We start from the raw sequence: 14,970 nt of genomic DNA on the forward strand, positions 1-14,970 counted from the left end.
TACAACTAAGGAGAGTGCCCCTGCACTTCCCAGAAGTGGGTCATGGCTGAAGGGGTTAGACTCTGGATTGCAAAGGACATGCTAAGGGAGGCATAGGTTTGTAGGATGCTGTGCTCTCTGCATAAGACAACTCTGTAACTTTGAACAGAGAGTGAATGGCATCACTCTAGTATCCAGTCCTTAGCAAACACTGATTCTAGTTCTAGCATTTCATAGACAAAACAATTTTGCATTAAAACTCTATGCTAATTATTAAAATCTTAATCCAATATGGAGAGGATGCTAAACCTATATTGAACGCTTCTTAGAAAATCCTGTGTAGTCCTTCTAATTGAATTCAGTAGTTATGATATAATCATACAACATTGTTATACTTCATGATATTTTAAAATTTTTGACACTATTGCTAGGAATTAACAGATAATATTGCACTTGATCTTAGCCAGAAGGTATGCAGTGCATCCTTGTTTAGTGAGGGGTTAGCTCAGAGAGCTAGGCATCTTGGGAGGCATCTCAGAAGCATGCAGTAGCCTCTCCTAATTGAGTAGCACAGAGACAGCCTGGCCCAGAAGGACAAGCCAGGTGACTTAGCATAATCAAGCAGTGAGTTGCCCAGGTCAGTCATGGCTATGCACATAGGTACATCAACAATCCTTGGGAATGGAACTGGATGGATTTTCCCAAACAGGCCGTCAATATATTATCTTGCATTGACTCTATAGAGCCACACAACTTCCTTGGATAATTTCAGTATCTATTTCCAGTCATATGATGCAATGATGAATTTGGATTCCCCAGAACCCAGGGAAATAGCCTTCTGTGACCTCAGTGTTAGGAGGGGCATAAAGACCCCAAGAGTTCAGTGATGAGTCAGTCAGTCTAGCTTATCAGTGTGTTCTGGGCTCAATAAGAGAACTTATCTCAAAAACTAAAATTGAATAAAAGAACATTGAGAGGGAAAGAACCAATGCTGCTCTCTAACCTCCATGTGGCACACAAATGCATACATACACTACACCCAGATATACACAGGAATGCACAAAATAAAATACTTTAAAATTTAGAGAGGATGTCAATAACAATGGCATCACATTTAGACTACACCAAACAATGCAGACTCTTAACTCTACTCAGCAGTTTTCTCCATCTTAGATAAACCAAGCACAAAAAATAATATAGTTACCTTCCCATTAATATTAATAGAAAACCAAGAAATTGACTTCTTATGTGTGAATTGAAAGGATTCAAGTTGAGACTAGAAATCAAAACAGATTGAAATCCTGATAATTTCAAAGTGATGGAGAGCTGCCCATCTCAGAGGATGTTACTGAGGCTGATCCTTTTGTGAAGATGGGGCTCAGTACATGGTCTTCTCATGTTCAGTATCTGCTGCACAGAACCATACCCTCATCCCTGAACAACTGTTTTCAAATGGAAAGTAGATGGAAATACCACTCTAAATGTCTTAATGGTTAACAAACAAACAACCCCGCCAAAACTCAGAGTCATTCAAAACTTATTTCATATGTAATTAAATAAGTATCTGAATTTTTAATTATAGCCAAGAGCCTTTTTATTTTTACAGTTGTTCTTAAGAGTATCAGAATAGAAAATACAGGTGAGATAAGGTTTAAAAGGATACTACATACTATTTATTTATTTATTTATTTATTTATTTATTTATTTATTTATTCCTGTTTCAGGAAAGATTCATAGCTAGGTACCTTCCTTTCCCCTGTGATAGATAGAGGTGCTTAGCATTTCAAAGGCCCATGGTATTGGAAATTTCATTATTATTCATTCGAAAGTGCTGCATCTGTAATGCAGAATTCAGGCGTAGCAGTAACCCTGTTGCAGACTGCTCTTCCTAGAAGCTCCACATCATCAGTTTGTTTTAGCTTGTCATTGCAGAGATGCTTAAGTCATCCTAAAAGTCAGGAAGCCCCAGTGAAGCAGTTCAGTGTAACGTCTACTCAGAGGCAGAGCAGGCTGTAAGCCTAGAGCACAGTCAAAAGATGCTCATCAACTTGATGCTAGCAACTCCTAGGAACCAGAGTCAAAATTCTAACCAACCAGCCTCCTGAAATAATGTGGGGCCAAGAAATTGAAATTTCCCCAGGCAAAAGTCTGGGAGAAGGAAAAGTCATGATTGGTCAGTGACAGTCAGGACCAAACCTTGACAAAGACTATGTAATTATTTGCACCTCTTTTCCTTCCGCTTACACCTAAGCCTCTCAATGCCTCAAGGAGGGTCTCAGTGGTTGGAGGTCACCATGCCTTTATTTCTCATCACAATATGCCCACAAAAGTGGCACAATTACTTGTGCCTTTAGTTGGCCTACTGAGAATAGGCAACCAAGCCAAGGTCTGTTTGTTGAGCTGCCAGGGTTCAGTCACTGACCCTAACAAGTCCATGACAACCCACACAGTTAGGCTTCGGTTTTCTGGAAGAATTCCTACTGTGTGCTTCTGCTAATGCTATTTCTTCCACCTCAAGTGTTTTGTATCTGGGCAGCAAACACCATGAGCTGAACCATTCATGAACACGGACACTTTATTTTATGTGACACAAATGTGAGGTGAGATTACTCTAGAAGTTGAACAGAAAATAGTGTGATGATTAATCTCCAGGTTAAATAGGGGAGAGTTCAATCCAGCATGGGAAGAGACTAGGGGTGCACCATGAGGGGTGTCTATAGTACGGTAATAGAAAGATCACCCCAAATGTTGGCAGTACCACCCTATAGGCTGGGATCCTGGAGCGTATGCAAAGGAGAACGCAAACCGAGTACCAGTGTTTCCTCCTCTCTGCTTCTTGCCTGGATGCCTCATGAGCAGCTGCCCCCGGTTCCAGCCCCGTCACTTCCTCATGGAAGGGAGATGCAGCTGCCCCCGGTTCCAGCCCCGTCACTTCCTCATGGAAGGGAGATGCAGCTGCCCCCTGGTTCCAGCCCCCGTCACTCCCTCATGGAAGGAAGATACCTTCAAGTTCTAGTCAGAGTAAACCTTGCCTTCTTCAAGTTGGTTTTGTCATGAAATTTGTCACAGCAACAAGACCAGTAACTACTACTAAAAAAAGACTTAACCAGGATTAAATCTGCTCTCATCACTGTCCCTTGTAACCCCCATGAAGGTTAAGAAGTCTTATTACCTCCTGTTTTCTTTTTTGGGGCCTGTGATGATTGACTGCTGAGATTTTTAGTGTTTGTATTTAATACTTTGTTGTCTTTATGATTTCCTTAAATGTAAAGTCTGTATGTTCTTTAAATTGCCTACTGTGTGATATCTTTCTGAAATATTTAGTAGAGTATATTGTAGATCTTTGATATGTATCTTCTGGCTGAAATAATGAAGTAAAGCATATTCACTGAATAGTCCCTGCATTATGTTCCCTGTGAGAAGCTCAGTTGTCCCCAAGGGAGAGGAGGAGCCTACCGTCACACCGTGGGAAAGGGTGGTTCCAGTTCCTGTCAGTGCCATGCTGGCAGGTGAGCACAGGGTGGCCTAGCAAGATGTAGCCTGGGTAGCACTCAAAGGAGATCGACTGGCCCACGCTGTAATCCGAGTTGATCATGAACCCGTTCTGGAATGCGGGTGGGTCCGGGCAATTCTGTAACTCATAAGCTGAAAGGAGAAATAGACAGACAGCATCAAGCTCCCAGCAGGGGTTGGGTTCAAAAGGACTACAGAGGGGGAACATAGGAACCTAAGTGCATCCAGCTCCTGAGAACACGTGTGGAAAACTGTCTGTTCCACTCTGAATGAAGCAACTGATAATAAGTAGAAGGAGAATTATTGTCACATGCATTTAACAACCACTTAGAGTGTGCTTCCATAGAATCATGGCACACACACACACACACACAAGGAATATGACAAGGTTTATTGCATTGGCAAGAAATCACTTGTGTAGCACAGGGTTCCCAGTGAAGGAGCTAGAGAAAGAACCCAAGGAGCTGAAGGGGTTTGCAGCCCCATAGGAGGAACAGCAGTATGAACCAACCAGTACTCTCAGAGCTCCCAGGGATTAAACCACCATCCAAAGAGTACACATCGTGGGACTCATGGCTCCAGCTGCATATGTAGCAGAGGATGGCCTACTTGGTCATCAATGGGAGGAGAGGTCCTTGGTCCTGTGAAGGCTCTATGCCCCAGTGTAGGGGAATGCCAGGGCCAGGAAATGGGAGAGGGTGGGTTGGTGAGCAGGGGCAGGGGGATAGGGGGTTTTTTGGAGGGGAAACCAGGAAAGGGGAGAACATTTGAAATGCAAATAAAGAAAATATCTAATAAAAAGGAAAGTAATAGAAGTTATAACAAAGAGACCTGTCTAAAGTGCTGAGTGAACACAGACCCAGCGTTTCTCTGATTGTAATGAGACACATCCCCATTCTCCCTGCTGCCAGATCAAACCATGCTTTGTTTTATTTAACTCAGTCATTTAGTACAAATAATATAGAGCATCCTCTTTATTTTATTTTTTGTAGAAAAATAGAACTGTGGAACCATAAAGCTGGTAATTACTCTTTGCATAAATGTTATAATAACCATGGTGGTTTATCATTAAAATAATTACGTCCTACTGGATGTGGGTTTTCATGCCTTTAATAGAAGCATGGAAAGTAGAGGCAACTGGTGCTTTGTGAGGCCAAGCCATCCTTGACTCCAGAGTGATTTTCTGTCTTAAATATATAAATATGTCCGAGTAAAGATTCCAGGATAACAGCATGTGCTACTCCCAGGCTATGGCTACAAGTTTACCTGGGAATCAGGAGTGTGTGCTACTCCACACTTCATGTGTGATTCTGGCTAGTAGAGGCTCAGAGCTAAACATCCCACACAGTGGTGTCCTTTTGTCTCTGGAGCTATCAATGAACATAAGAATATCTTGACTCCCTTTTCAAAGTCAGATGACATACTGGAGAAACCACTGTGGAGGAGGTTGCTTAGTCTCCCTCCCATGAAGTGTACAGGCTCCTGTGCTGAATGTTATCAGATAAGGTATCAATGATAGAAAGCTTGGGAGATGGGGATCTAGCTGGAGTAATGGCTGTTGGTGCATGACTATGATGATTATCTTTACACAGGTCCCTTCCTCGCATATTTCTTTCTATACACCATGAAGTATATCACATTCTCCATGCATTCTTTTCATCATGATGTTCTCTCCAAGCACACAGGGCCCAGGTAACCATGAAGTGAATTCTCCAAAACTATCAGCCCAAGCCCCTTCCCCTAAGTTGCTAACTTCGGATAATATGTCATGGTGGCACAAAGGTCGTTAACACAGAGACAAGACAAGCTCCTCAAACATTGTGAGAAAGATCAGGAGTCCTAGGTATCCTCTCACAAACTTAAGAATACTTAAGGATAATGGAAAAGATAGGACAGACTCCCAGAAGTGTGAAGTGGAACCCAGTGTACATATAGACTGTCCATTTCACCATTGGAGGCAAGTGTGTGACTTGAAATTCATTTAAAAAATACTGCAGTGTACTCTGGGTTATGATGCATCAAAAGACTTACTGTCTTTGTATGAATTACTTGAAGTTGAGAGGCCATAGGAGAAATGAATCTAAAGGCTCACAAGCAGGCTGGAGAGATGAATGAGCATACCACAAGGAAACTCATTGAATGAAGCATGAAACCATGGCATTAGAATGGGAGGGAGACAGAAGCCTAGACCTACGATACAGTTCGGAGAGTATGTGCTGTGTAGTGAGACCTCAGGGTCTCAGGATTCCTACGGAGGCCCTGTGGAAAGATGCCAGGTGGGCACATCCAATAGAGGCTGGCTGTAATCTGAGCATTCTCTTTGAAGAGGGTCTTGAAGAATAATTGCCAAACATTAAGTAATACAGAATTTGATTATTATCAATGGTTTATTCTATTTGTGGAGGAAGTGCCATAGTATGCTTTCTGTTCAGGATGACAGTATGCAGTGGTCATGGGTCATTGGCTTTCTCATTTAAGGCAACAAACTTGGCCATAACCCTTCTTGAAAGCATTATGGGAAGACTGTATTCCTACTTACACTAGCAGTACTGTTTGCAGAAATCTCTATCCTGAGGATAATTTCAAAGTAGAAAAAGCTAAGTATTTGAGTATGTCAATTGTAGCATTATTTAAATTGAGGTAATCCAAAAGTCTAAACAAGTAATATCTGACATAATGCTGAACACACACAGTGTAGAGTTCACTAATTTAAAAAGGTGTGGAAGAGATACCACAGTTTCAGTTCCTAATTTGGTTCTTCTCTTGGGCTAGTGAATGGCACAATACTCTCTTATGATTGTGGGCAGTAACAGGGAGCCTCAGATAACCATCTAGTTCTGCAGTTGCTAGGAGAAACCTCCCACACTCTACAGTATGTTGTAATGCTAATCTGAGATGCTCCACAGACCTGTGTGTTAAATACATCTTTAGCTAACAATACTGTCAGCTTGTCATGGTTTCAATATGAAACTCCCACAGGCTCATGTACTTTATTAAACACAGTCCCTGACTGATAACCTATTAGGAGAAGTTGTGGAAATTACAGGGAAGGGTTAGATGGCTAGAGAGAGTCAGCATTTTGGGTGACTTTCAAGAGGTACAGCAGCTTCCCAGTCTGCTTCTCCTTTTGTTTCTTTTTTTTTCAATTTTATTTAGTTTTAATAATGAATATATATCTGTCTCTATAGTATATACCATGTTTGTGGGTGCCCATGGAGGCTAGAAGTGTTGGGTCCCCTGGAGCTATAGGGGCAGTGGCTCAGCCACTTGACATATGCTTGGAATTGAATTCAGGTCATCTGGAAGGAACATGCATGCTCTAACCACTGCTGAGCCATTTCTTCAGGTTCCTCTGCCACATGCTCTAGCTCTGATGTTCTGCCCACATAATTGACCAAGTGACCATGTCTTGAACCTCTGAAAACCCCCTTTCCTTAACAAAATCATCTTAGGCATTCTGCCATAGAGAAGAGGAAAGAAGATAATGTGCAGCTTACAGTGAGGTTATGAGGATGGAACAGAGGAGCTGAGATGCATGTGCACTATCAAGACATATTCTATGGGGACACACTCCAGTGTATGTCCTATTCATCTTCAGCATCAAAAAGATGCTTCACAGACAGAAATGGAATTCCATGATTGAACCTATCTGTGGATGGCAATATAAAAAATGCTAAAGCTGAACTGTCAGCCTCATTTGCTTTTAGAAATTATTATATAGGTGATTCTACAGTGTCTCTAAGGAGCCTTGAAAGCAACCTCAGTGATCAAGGGTGAGAAAACACGAATTAGAAGGGATTCTAGAACCTCAAACATCTCAAAAGAACCCTTAGCTTTGGACTAGAGTGGGGGAAGACCTTTAGAGAAGAGTAGGGACATCTAAAGTGTTGGGGAAAAAAAAACAGAGTGGGGTAGGGAAAGAGAAGTCTGGAAGAGGCAGAGTTCAGTCTCAGGAGCAAGGGTTCTGCCCTGCACAAGAAAACAGATGGGAAGAAAACGAGCCCTGCTCAGAAGGACACATCTTGTATGTCTTCTCTCTTATACAGAATCTAGATTTAAATGTATATGTTAGAGTAGAAAAACCTCTTGGTCAAGGTATTAGGCTCTCTGGCCTGGTAAAGACCAAATACTCCAGCTGAGTGGTCAATTGCTTTAACTAAGGGCCACCTATGTGGATGGGAACTCCCCTTAAGCCATGCTAGGCATGTGGGCAGAATAAATAATGAAGTGGTGAACTTTTCCTTCTTAGAACCCATCCCTAATGTAGAAGCTTATGGCCTACAGCCCTATAAAACTTTAAATCTGTCTGCTTTCCTGGATTTTTTGGAAAAGCATCTCTTTCTCTCTTTCCTTTCTACCTTTTATTCCAAGCATGTTTTCCTTAACACTCTTGGCTTTTTTCCCTAACACTTTGGATGTCCCATCTCTTCGCTAAAGTCTCCCTTCCTGCTATGAGGCTACTTGTCCACCATGTGTCTAACCTCCATCCTGGTTTAAAAGGCATGGCCCCCACACTACACTCTTCACTGTCTCTGCCATACAGCTGTTGAGATTTACCCTGAGAATTTTTTTCTTTTAAACTCTGATAAACTCTGTTTGATTCAATGGTAGGATCTTTCACTAATAGCACTAATAACCCCGATCCATAGCCCCACATACCACTCCCTGTTATCCACAATCTGTTATTTGGCTGTGAGTCTCCTAAGACAGCTCCACAAACCACTTAATACAGGGCCACCTCTGCCTCTGATGGACCTCCCTATTCTGAAGGCTGTAGATGCAGCCTTTTCCTAAGAACCAGAAGTGTGTCCACACTATGTCTGCCATTAACCCTCACAATGTTTCTTGAGCCTCAAATGACTCTGTAGATGTAGGCTCTCCACAAGGGAAATTCCATGCTGTGCTCAACTGGATGCCAAGATCCTTTTTCCAATAAATATATATATTTATTAGAATAATATATTTATTAATATATATATACATATATATATATGTATATATTAGAATAAAATCACCTGCCCCACTCAGCTTTACTTTGGACACAATGAATGTGATCGGAAAACCTACCCTTCAATGCTGCTAATAAGACTGCTAGTAACACCCCCTAAGGAAATAAGCAAAATGAAAGGTGATTGCCAATTCTCAAGAAAGGAAAAGCAAATGAAACTTCGTGCAATCTAACCTACTCTTCATTGGCAATACCATTCAGGTTTTAGTTGTGTCCTGGAGGCTTGACATATAAGTGTCAGTCACAGAACTTCACTAAATAAAGTCATGGCTCATATTTATCCCTAGTGAGCATCTCAGACACACACACACACACACACACACACACACACACACACACACACACGCCCATGCATTTTATTAACTTTGTTGAAAAGCTTGTTGGATAATTTAAGAACTATAATTGGGTTTTCTTTAGGGATGGTTGAAGCTGGGGCTGAAGGCAGCAGCCATTTCTACCCACATAATCAGCCTCTGTGACAGGCTTGAATTGGGGAATTAAAGTGGCCTTTCAGCCTGAAACTCACGATTCTATGCCAATAGCTGCAGGCTATTATAATAGCTGGAAAAAGAGGTTTTTCTTTTCCTAATAGCATCTAAGCTACAGATGGTGGCTCACACAATCTCTCAGTCAAGCACACACATAAGCTTGCAAGTTATCCGTGTTGGCTGTTCTTGGAGACTGGCTGACTGGCACCTCCCTCAGTAACCAGGGATACCATGATAGTTCTCAGGAATACTTGCCTTGTACACAATCCCCCTGGTTATATGACCTCTAGTCCCAGTATCTCCTGATGAAATCAGTTAGATTACTACTACAATTACTGCCCAATCTAAACCTGGGCTGCCTGAGGCCTTGCCTAGAACATCTTTAACCAAATTGCTTCTCATAGCCTGGATAAACCACAATGGTATTTCATGTTTTGGTTCATCATAGGGTAAATGAACAACTTTCATGCCATAAAACACTTTTTTCCTCTATTGGACCAAAGGATCTGTTTCAGAAGTGACAAAAGAGGGATGAAGGAAGATGAAAGAAATGGTCCTTTTCCCTTCTGAATAGCCATAGCGAGAAAGGTGGCAGGTAAGTCTTGCACACTGGGACCTTCTCTCTAAGAGTCTAGGGTAGATCAGAGAATCCCTACTTAGATGGACTTCTTCTAGCCTAATAAAGAATGCTCTGGAGAAGATGGGACTGATTTAGCCATTCGCTGCCTACAGTCAGAAGCATCCTTATTCAAAGTCACGCTTCAGTCAAGAGACTCATAAAGAGAAGAACATGCACTTAGGTGACAGGAAAGCTGGGTGTTCCTGCCAAGGAGTCCCATGGAACTCCAAGGTGTTCACAGCAGCATAGTGGAGAAAAAGAGGACTGAGTTTCAAAAGTCTATCAGCTTCATTTTTCAATGATAATGTAAATGATGTCTGTCCATTGTAATAGTGTGCTTGTATATCAAAACAAACCCTTCAATGAACATTGCAGAGAGAGGCTACTTGGTTGCTGCAAACTATAGCTCCCCCCTCTACAAAGTTAATTAATACAAAAACCAAAGCTTTCTCATTATAATCGTAAACAAGCTGATTTTCCATATTCCATGGTCTTTAAAAATTATGTGTACTTAGTGCATGCATGTGTGCATGCATGCGTACACGTACACACACATATACACATATATAACATATATGTAACACACACATATATATATACATACAGAAAAAGTAAGGAAAACACTCGATATATTTTACTTTTGGTGGTTGAGGTACACAAAGGTATTTTTAAGGTTTTAATAATTGGACAATTATTATTTCAAAGAAGTATTATAATATAGGAGAGAGAGATAGAGATATAGAGAGAGTTAACATTACCCAAAAACCATATCTAAAGAAAAAAGAAGTTATTCAATATGACAAAGTTTTATAAGTATTTTCACAATCAAAGTAGCAAGCAGTGCAGCATGTAGCCTTACCCTTCATGTGAAGCTGAGACAACAGGTACTATCCATTCCACCCCTAGTCTTCCTGTTTTATAAGTGCCTCCTGTGACAGCCAATGAAACCAGCAGTGATTGTTCTAATGTCTATTTCATTTTCAGATTGATGCCTAGCACTATAAAAAATAGCCACATACACTCATCCTCCCTAATACCTCACTTAGAAAGGAACACAAATGTTTCACATTACTAATAGAAAATCTCTTTTCTAAGTCATTCAACTTCAGGACAGCTCTAACCACAAGTAGCATTTTTGACCTTTGAGCAGCCAAGAATTTACGACAAAGCCGAGAAATAAGACTCTCACTGCAGACATCACTGTGAATGACAAGGCATGTTCTTAAGGTGTATGCATCTTCTTATGAGTTATTGATAGTACCCAAAGCTTATAAATCTTGTGTAGAAACTAGGGATGTCTATGTGTCTAACAAATCAATGTCAGGGTCTGTTTGCCAATCTCTATACTTTATACAATGACAAACATCAGTAAGCCATTATACCATCAGCCCTGTTAGGTATGACAGTCTATGAGAAATGAGCATGTCTCAAGTTCATGCTGTCATTCTTCATTACATAACTGATTTCATGCTTTCTAGTTATAAAAAATGAATTATAATAAATTATGCTTTTAGTGACATCTTTAATGTGAACATTTAAAAACCAAGTGTCAAGTAGATAAAATATTTGCTCAGTCAACCAGAAGCCTATACAGTTGTCCTTCAAGAGTACCTAAAGACGCAGATTCCAGAAGGATAAGCAAGTGACATCACTGAGCACAGCCACATGGAATCAGAGTCTGCCTCCACTACAATGTCTGCCTCCACTCAACCCCAATGCCTTATCCAGGGAAATGTTCTCAAATTTTAATTTATAAGGAGAAGGTAAGGCCAACCTATGGGTACCCTTTGAATTGTGTGGCACCTAATTCCAGACAGAAATGACTAATTTCCAAAATCACAAACCATAGCAATCTGTGACCTTTTGTCTCAGTAATTCCTGAGTAGGCTTTACATGAGGTTAACTTGTTTATAAGTCATTTAGCTTAGATTAAAATAACTTTCAGGGACCTGGAAATTATCAAATATACTAGCCAATGGTAAAATTCTAACAGATGAAGTAATTTGGAGAGTAATGCTAACATGAAACTCTCTATTTGAGATCTTGTCTTCAGTTTCATTTCAAGGAAACTGAAATGTTGGATGCAGAATCGGGGAACTCAAGAAGAGGGATACTTCAAAAGTGTCGCATCTGCTGGAGTTGGCCAGTGGTTTGAGACATAACTAGGTAGTAGTTTTCTGATTGACTCAGAACACTGAAATTTACTCTAAGGTAACCAATTATAAGAGAATAGTTAGTAATGAACATTAATACTCAACAGTGCTAGGTCCAAAATGGGCCCTAAAATGGCAGTCCTAGTGATAATGCCCTACACAGAAGAACTATGACCAGGTAAACAGAAGGGCTGTAATTGGGTAACACAAACCTAAATTCAACATTCCTCAGGTATCACATAATGTAAGTTTCTATTTACCAGGACTCCCTTAATCCTCAAATGGTCAACAAGCTCTGGTAAGAACAACTAGTTCTCATTCAATAGAAACAGCTTACATCAACTGAAAGAACTCTATCCTGCTGACTATCATATAAATCTGCATGCTTTTCCATAATTTTGCTTCTTTCTGTCCTTCAAGAGATACCTGTCGCAGTTTGATGCCAAATCAACATTTCTTTCTAATGACAAACCAGAGTATGAGGGGTCTTGAAGAAGATTGACAGGGATGCTTGAAGTAGGGTACATGTGGCAAATATTATAATTTTGTTTTCCTACATCTGAATTCCTATAGTTAAGTGTTTATATCACTTAAGTACTCTGAGAGTATATCTCTATATTTACAACAGCTACGACTCACTGTAAGCTCAACTAAAGTACGCACTATTGGTGTGCTCTCTACTACCTCGGTTACTATTTCTGAGGTATTTCAAATATGAGCATGACTTTCAAAAGAAGAGTTAATATGTATGCAATTAGAGGTGGCAGTTTCCACTGCCACAGGGCCTCAGCACTCTACCCATGAGACTCTACCCGAGAGTTATTTTTTAGAACAGAGGTCCAGTTTTCTTACCAACATGTGTTGAGTACAGAAAGAAAACAAATAACCCCCAGCCTCAGAGCCAAGCAAGGGAGAAGCAGAGCTTGCTGACTCAGGAATATGACTAAAGTCTCAGAGATGTGTCATTAGGAGGCTTAACCTATCCCTATGTTTGGTCTGATTGTGGATCTGATTCAGAGGTACAACAGCCATGCCATGCCTGGCCACAGAACAATAGGAGGGAGAGGACAAAGAGTGGTTGAACCTCCATGAAAGGGTCTAGCCACAGGAGCATCATAGCCACAGGAGCATCACTGGAGCCTGGACGCCAGGATGGGTTTCCTCAGGTTTCCTTTCCTTGTCCCCTCTCCAATCACATATATAGGAACAGCTTCTCTATGACTTGATAAAAGCTCCTTTCAGAGATTAAGACCCAGAGTTTCTAAGGAGTATTTTATCTGTCACCCATGCAAACAGAGCTTTGCCCTGTCTCTAGGGGTCTAAGCGTAGTGTGGAGCTTCTGCTGACCCTGGGGCTAACCTGCTGTTCTTTCTGAAAATTTTCTTATGGTGGTGGTTCTCAACCTGTGGGTCATGACCCCATTGGAGGTCAAACTACCTTTTTTTATAGAGATCATATATTAGATAACCTATCTATCAGATAATTACATTATGATTCATAACAGTATCAAATTATAGTTATGAAGAAGCAATGAAATAATTTTATGGTTGTGGTTCAGTATAATATGAGGAACTGTGTTAATTAGTCATAACATTAGGAAGGTTGAGAACCACTGATGTAGAGTGAAGAGGCTAGGAAACTCAGAGGACCTGTGGTCTTGACCCTTAATTGTCCAGTACTCTGTTTATAATTGCCATGAGAACTTCCCTCTTCAACACATTATCAAGGTCTTTCTTGTATCCTAAAGGCCGCTTAAGAAACAAGTGCTCTGCTCAGGCCAAAGTCAGATCAGATGGTTCTATGAGATCAGACTCTCTTCCAAGATGGCGAAGTTCTTCCCCAAAATGGCATGAACCATGCTGTCTATCAAGGCCCTGATACGCGGGCTAGACATGTGGGTAGAGAACACATAGAACCCTGATGGCTGGCCTAACATGCAGCACCCAGAGATGAAACCTCTTGGGCATAAAACCCAGAAGCACAGGGGGGAACCAACTTGCAGAAGGCCTCAAACCTCAACCACTTCACATGTAGAGTTCACTCTGTCCAGACACTGTCTTTAATCATGTCTGTGCCATGCAAGGCTCTTAGGGCCACGGGCAGGGAGAAAAGGCGACCTTTTAAAATCATGTCTGTGCCATACAAGGCTCTTAGGGCCACAGGAAGGGAGACAAGGCGATCTTTTAAAATCATGTCTGAGCTATGCAAGGCTCTTGGGGCCACAGGCAGGGAGACAAGGCGACCTTCTGGAAATTATCCTCATCTCAGCAAAACAGTCACAGAGCCCAGAAGCTTCAAAGCCTCTATACTCATGCTGCCCAAACAGCAAAGCTTTGTCAGCACAGGACAGACGCCATTTCTCGGCACTATGTCCTTTCGAAAGGAAACTGTTAGTGAGTGTTTTCTAAATCTTCTTTTCAATAACACAGAACTGCAGAAGAGGTAAGCCTTTAGTCAGAAGTGATTTGCATGCCAAAACCTTATGGAAGAACTTTAAATATGAGGTTAAATTCTTTTCAATGACTCTCTCTTAGTTAGTGGTCCCTATACCTCTGTTATTTTAAATGTCTGCTGGAAGGAAACTCATGGTAAACAACTTATGTCCTTTGTGAATTCTGATGGTCAAGTCACATTCCTGGATCCAATACATAAGTAGACCTCATAAGATCTGGTTTTGAAAGGACTAGGCATGGTGGTACACACTTTTGATGCTAACGTCGAGGAGGCATAGGCATGTTTATCTTTGTAAGAGCAAATCCAGACTGGTCTACGTATTGACACCCTGTCTCAAAGGATGAGATTCACTGGCAAGATGGCTCATTACATCAAGGCATTGGCTGCTGCTATGATTTGTGACCTGAGCACTAGCTCTGTGACACACAGTAGAAGGAGAAAATCAACTCCTGCAAGTTGTCCTTTGACCTCCATGTATGTGCAATAGCACATGTGCCTCCCTTACAATAAACACAAAAACTGTGGATTTTATAAAAGTTTATTTATTCTTTATATGCACGACTGTTTTGAGTGCATGCATATTTATGCATCACAAGTTCAGTGCCCTAGGAGGCCAGAAGAGGGTTTTTGGAACTAGGATTGCAGACAGTTATGAACTGCCATATATATATATGAACTCAGACGTGAACCTGGGACCACCTCTGCAAGACCAGCCAGTTCTCTTAACCTCTCTCTCTCTCTCTCTCTCTCTCTCTC

General features: G+C 41.1%; 1 protein-coding gene across 6 annotated transcripts in view; it reads right to left on the reverse strand.

Moving 5' to 3' along the window:
• The window catches only part of Csmd1 (CUB and Sushi multiple domains 1), a 1,620,113-nt gene that overhangs the window by 107,836 nt on the left and 1,497,307 nt on the right, over positions 1 to 14,970 (reverse strand). For all 6 annotated transcript variants that reach the window (XM_031339198.1, XM_031339200.1, XM_031339199.1 and 3 more), the window contains one exon: positions 3,436 to 3,624. In XM_031339198.1, the coding sequence (XP_031195058.1) occupies positions 3,436 to 3,624 (189 nt within the window). The remainder of the gene's footprint in view (positions 1 to 3,435; positions 3,625 to 14,970) is intronic.

The sequence above is a fragment of the Mastomys coucha genome, unplaced genomic scaffold, assembly GCF_008632895.1.
Source record: "Mastomys coucha isolate ucsf_1 unplaced genomic scaffold, UCSF_Mcou_1 pScaffold22, whole genome shotgun sequence".
Classification (NCBI taxonomy): Eukaryota; Metazoa; Chordata; class Mammalia; order Rodentia; family Muridae; genus Mastomys; species Mastomys coucha.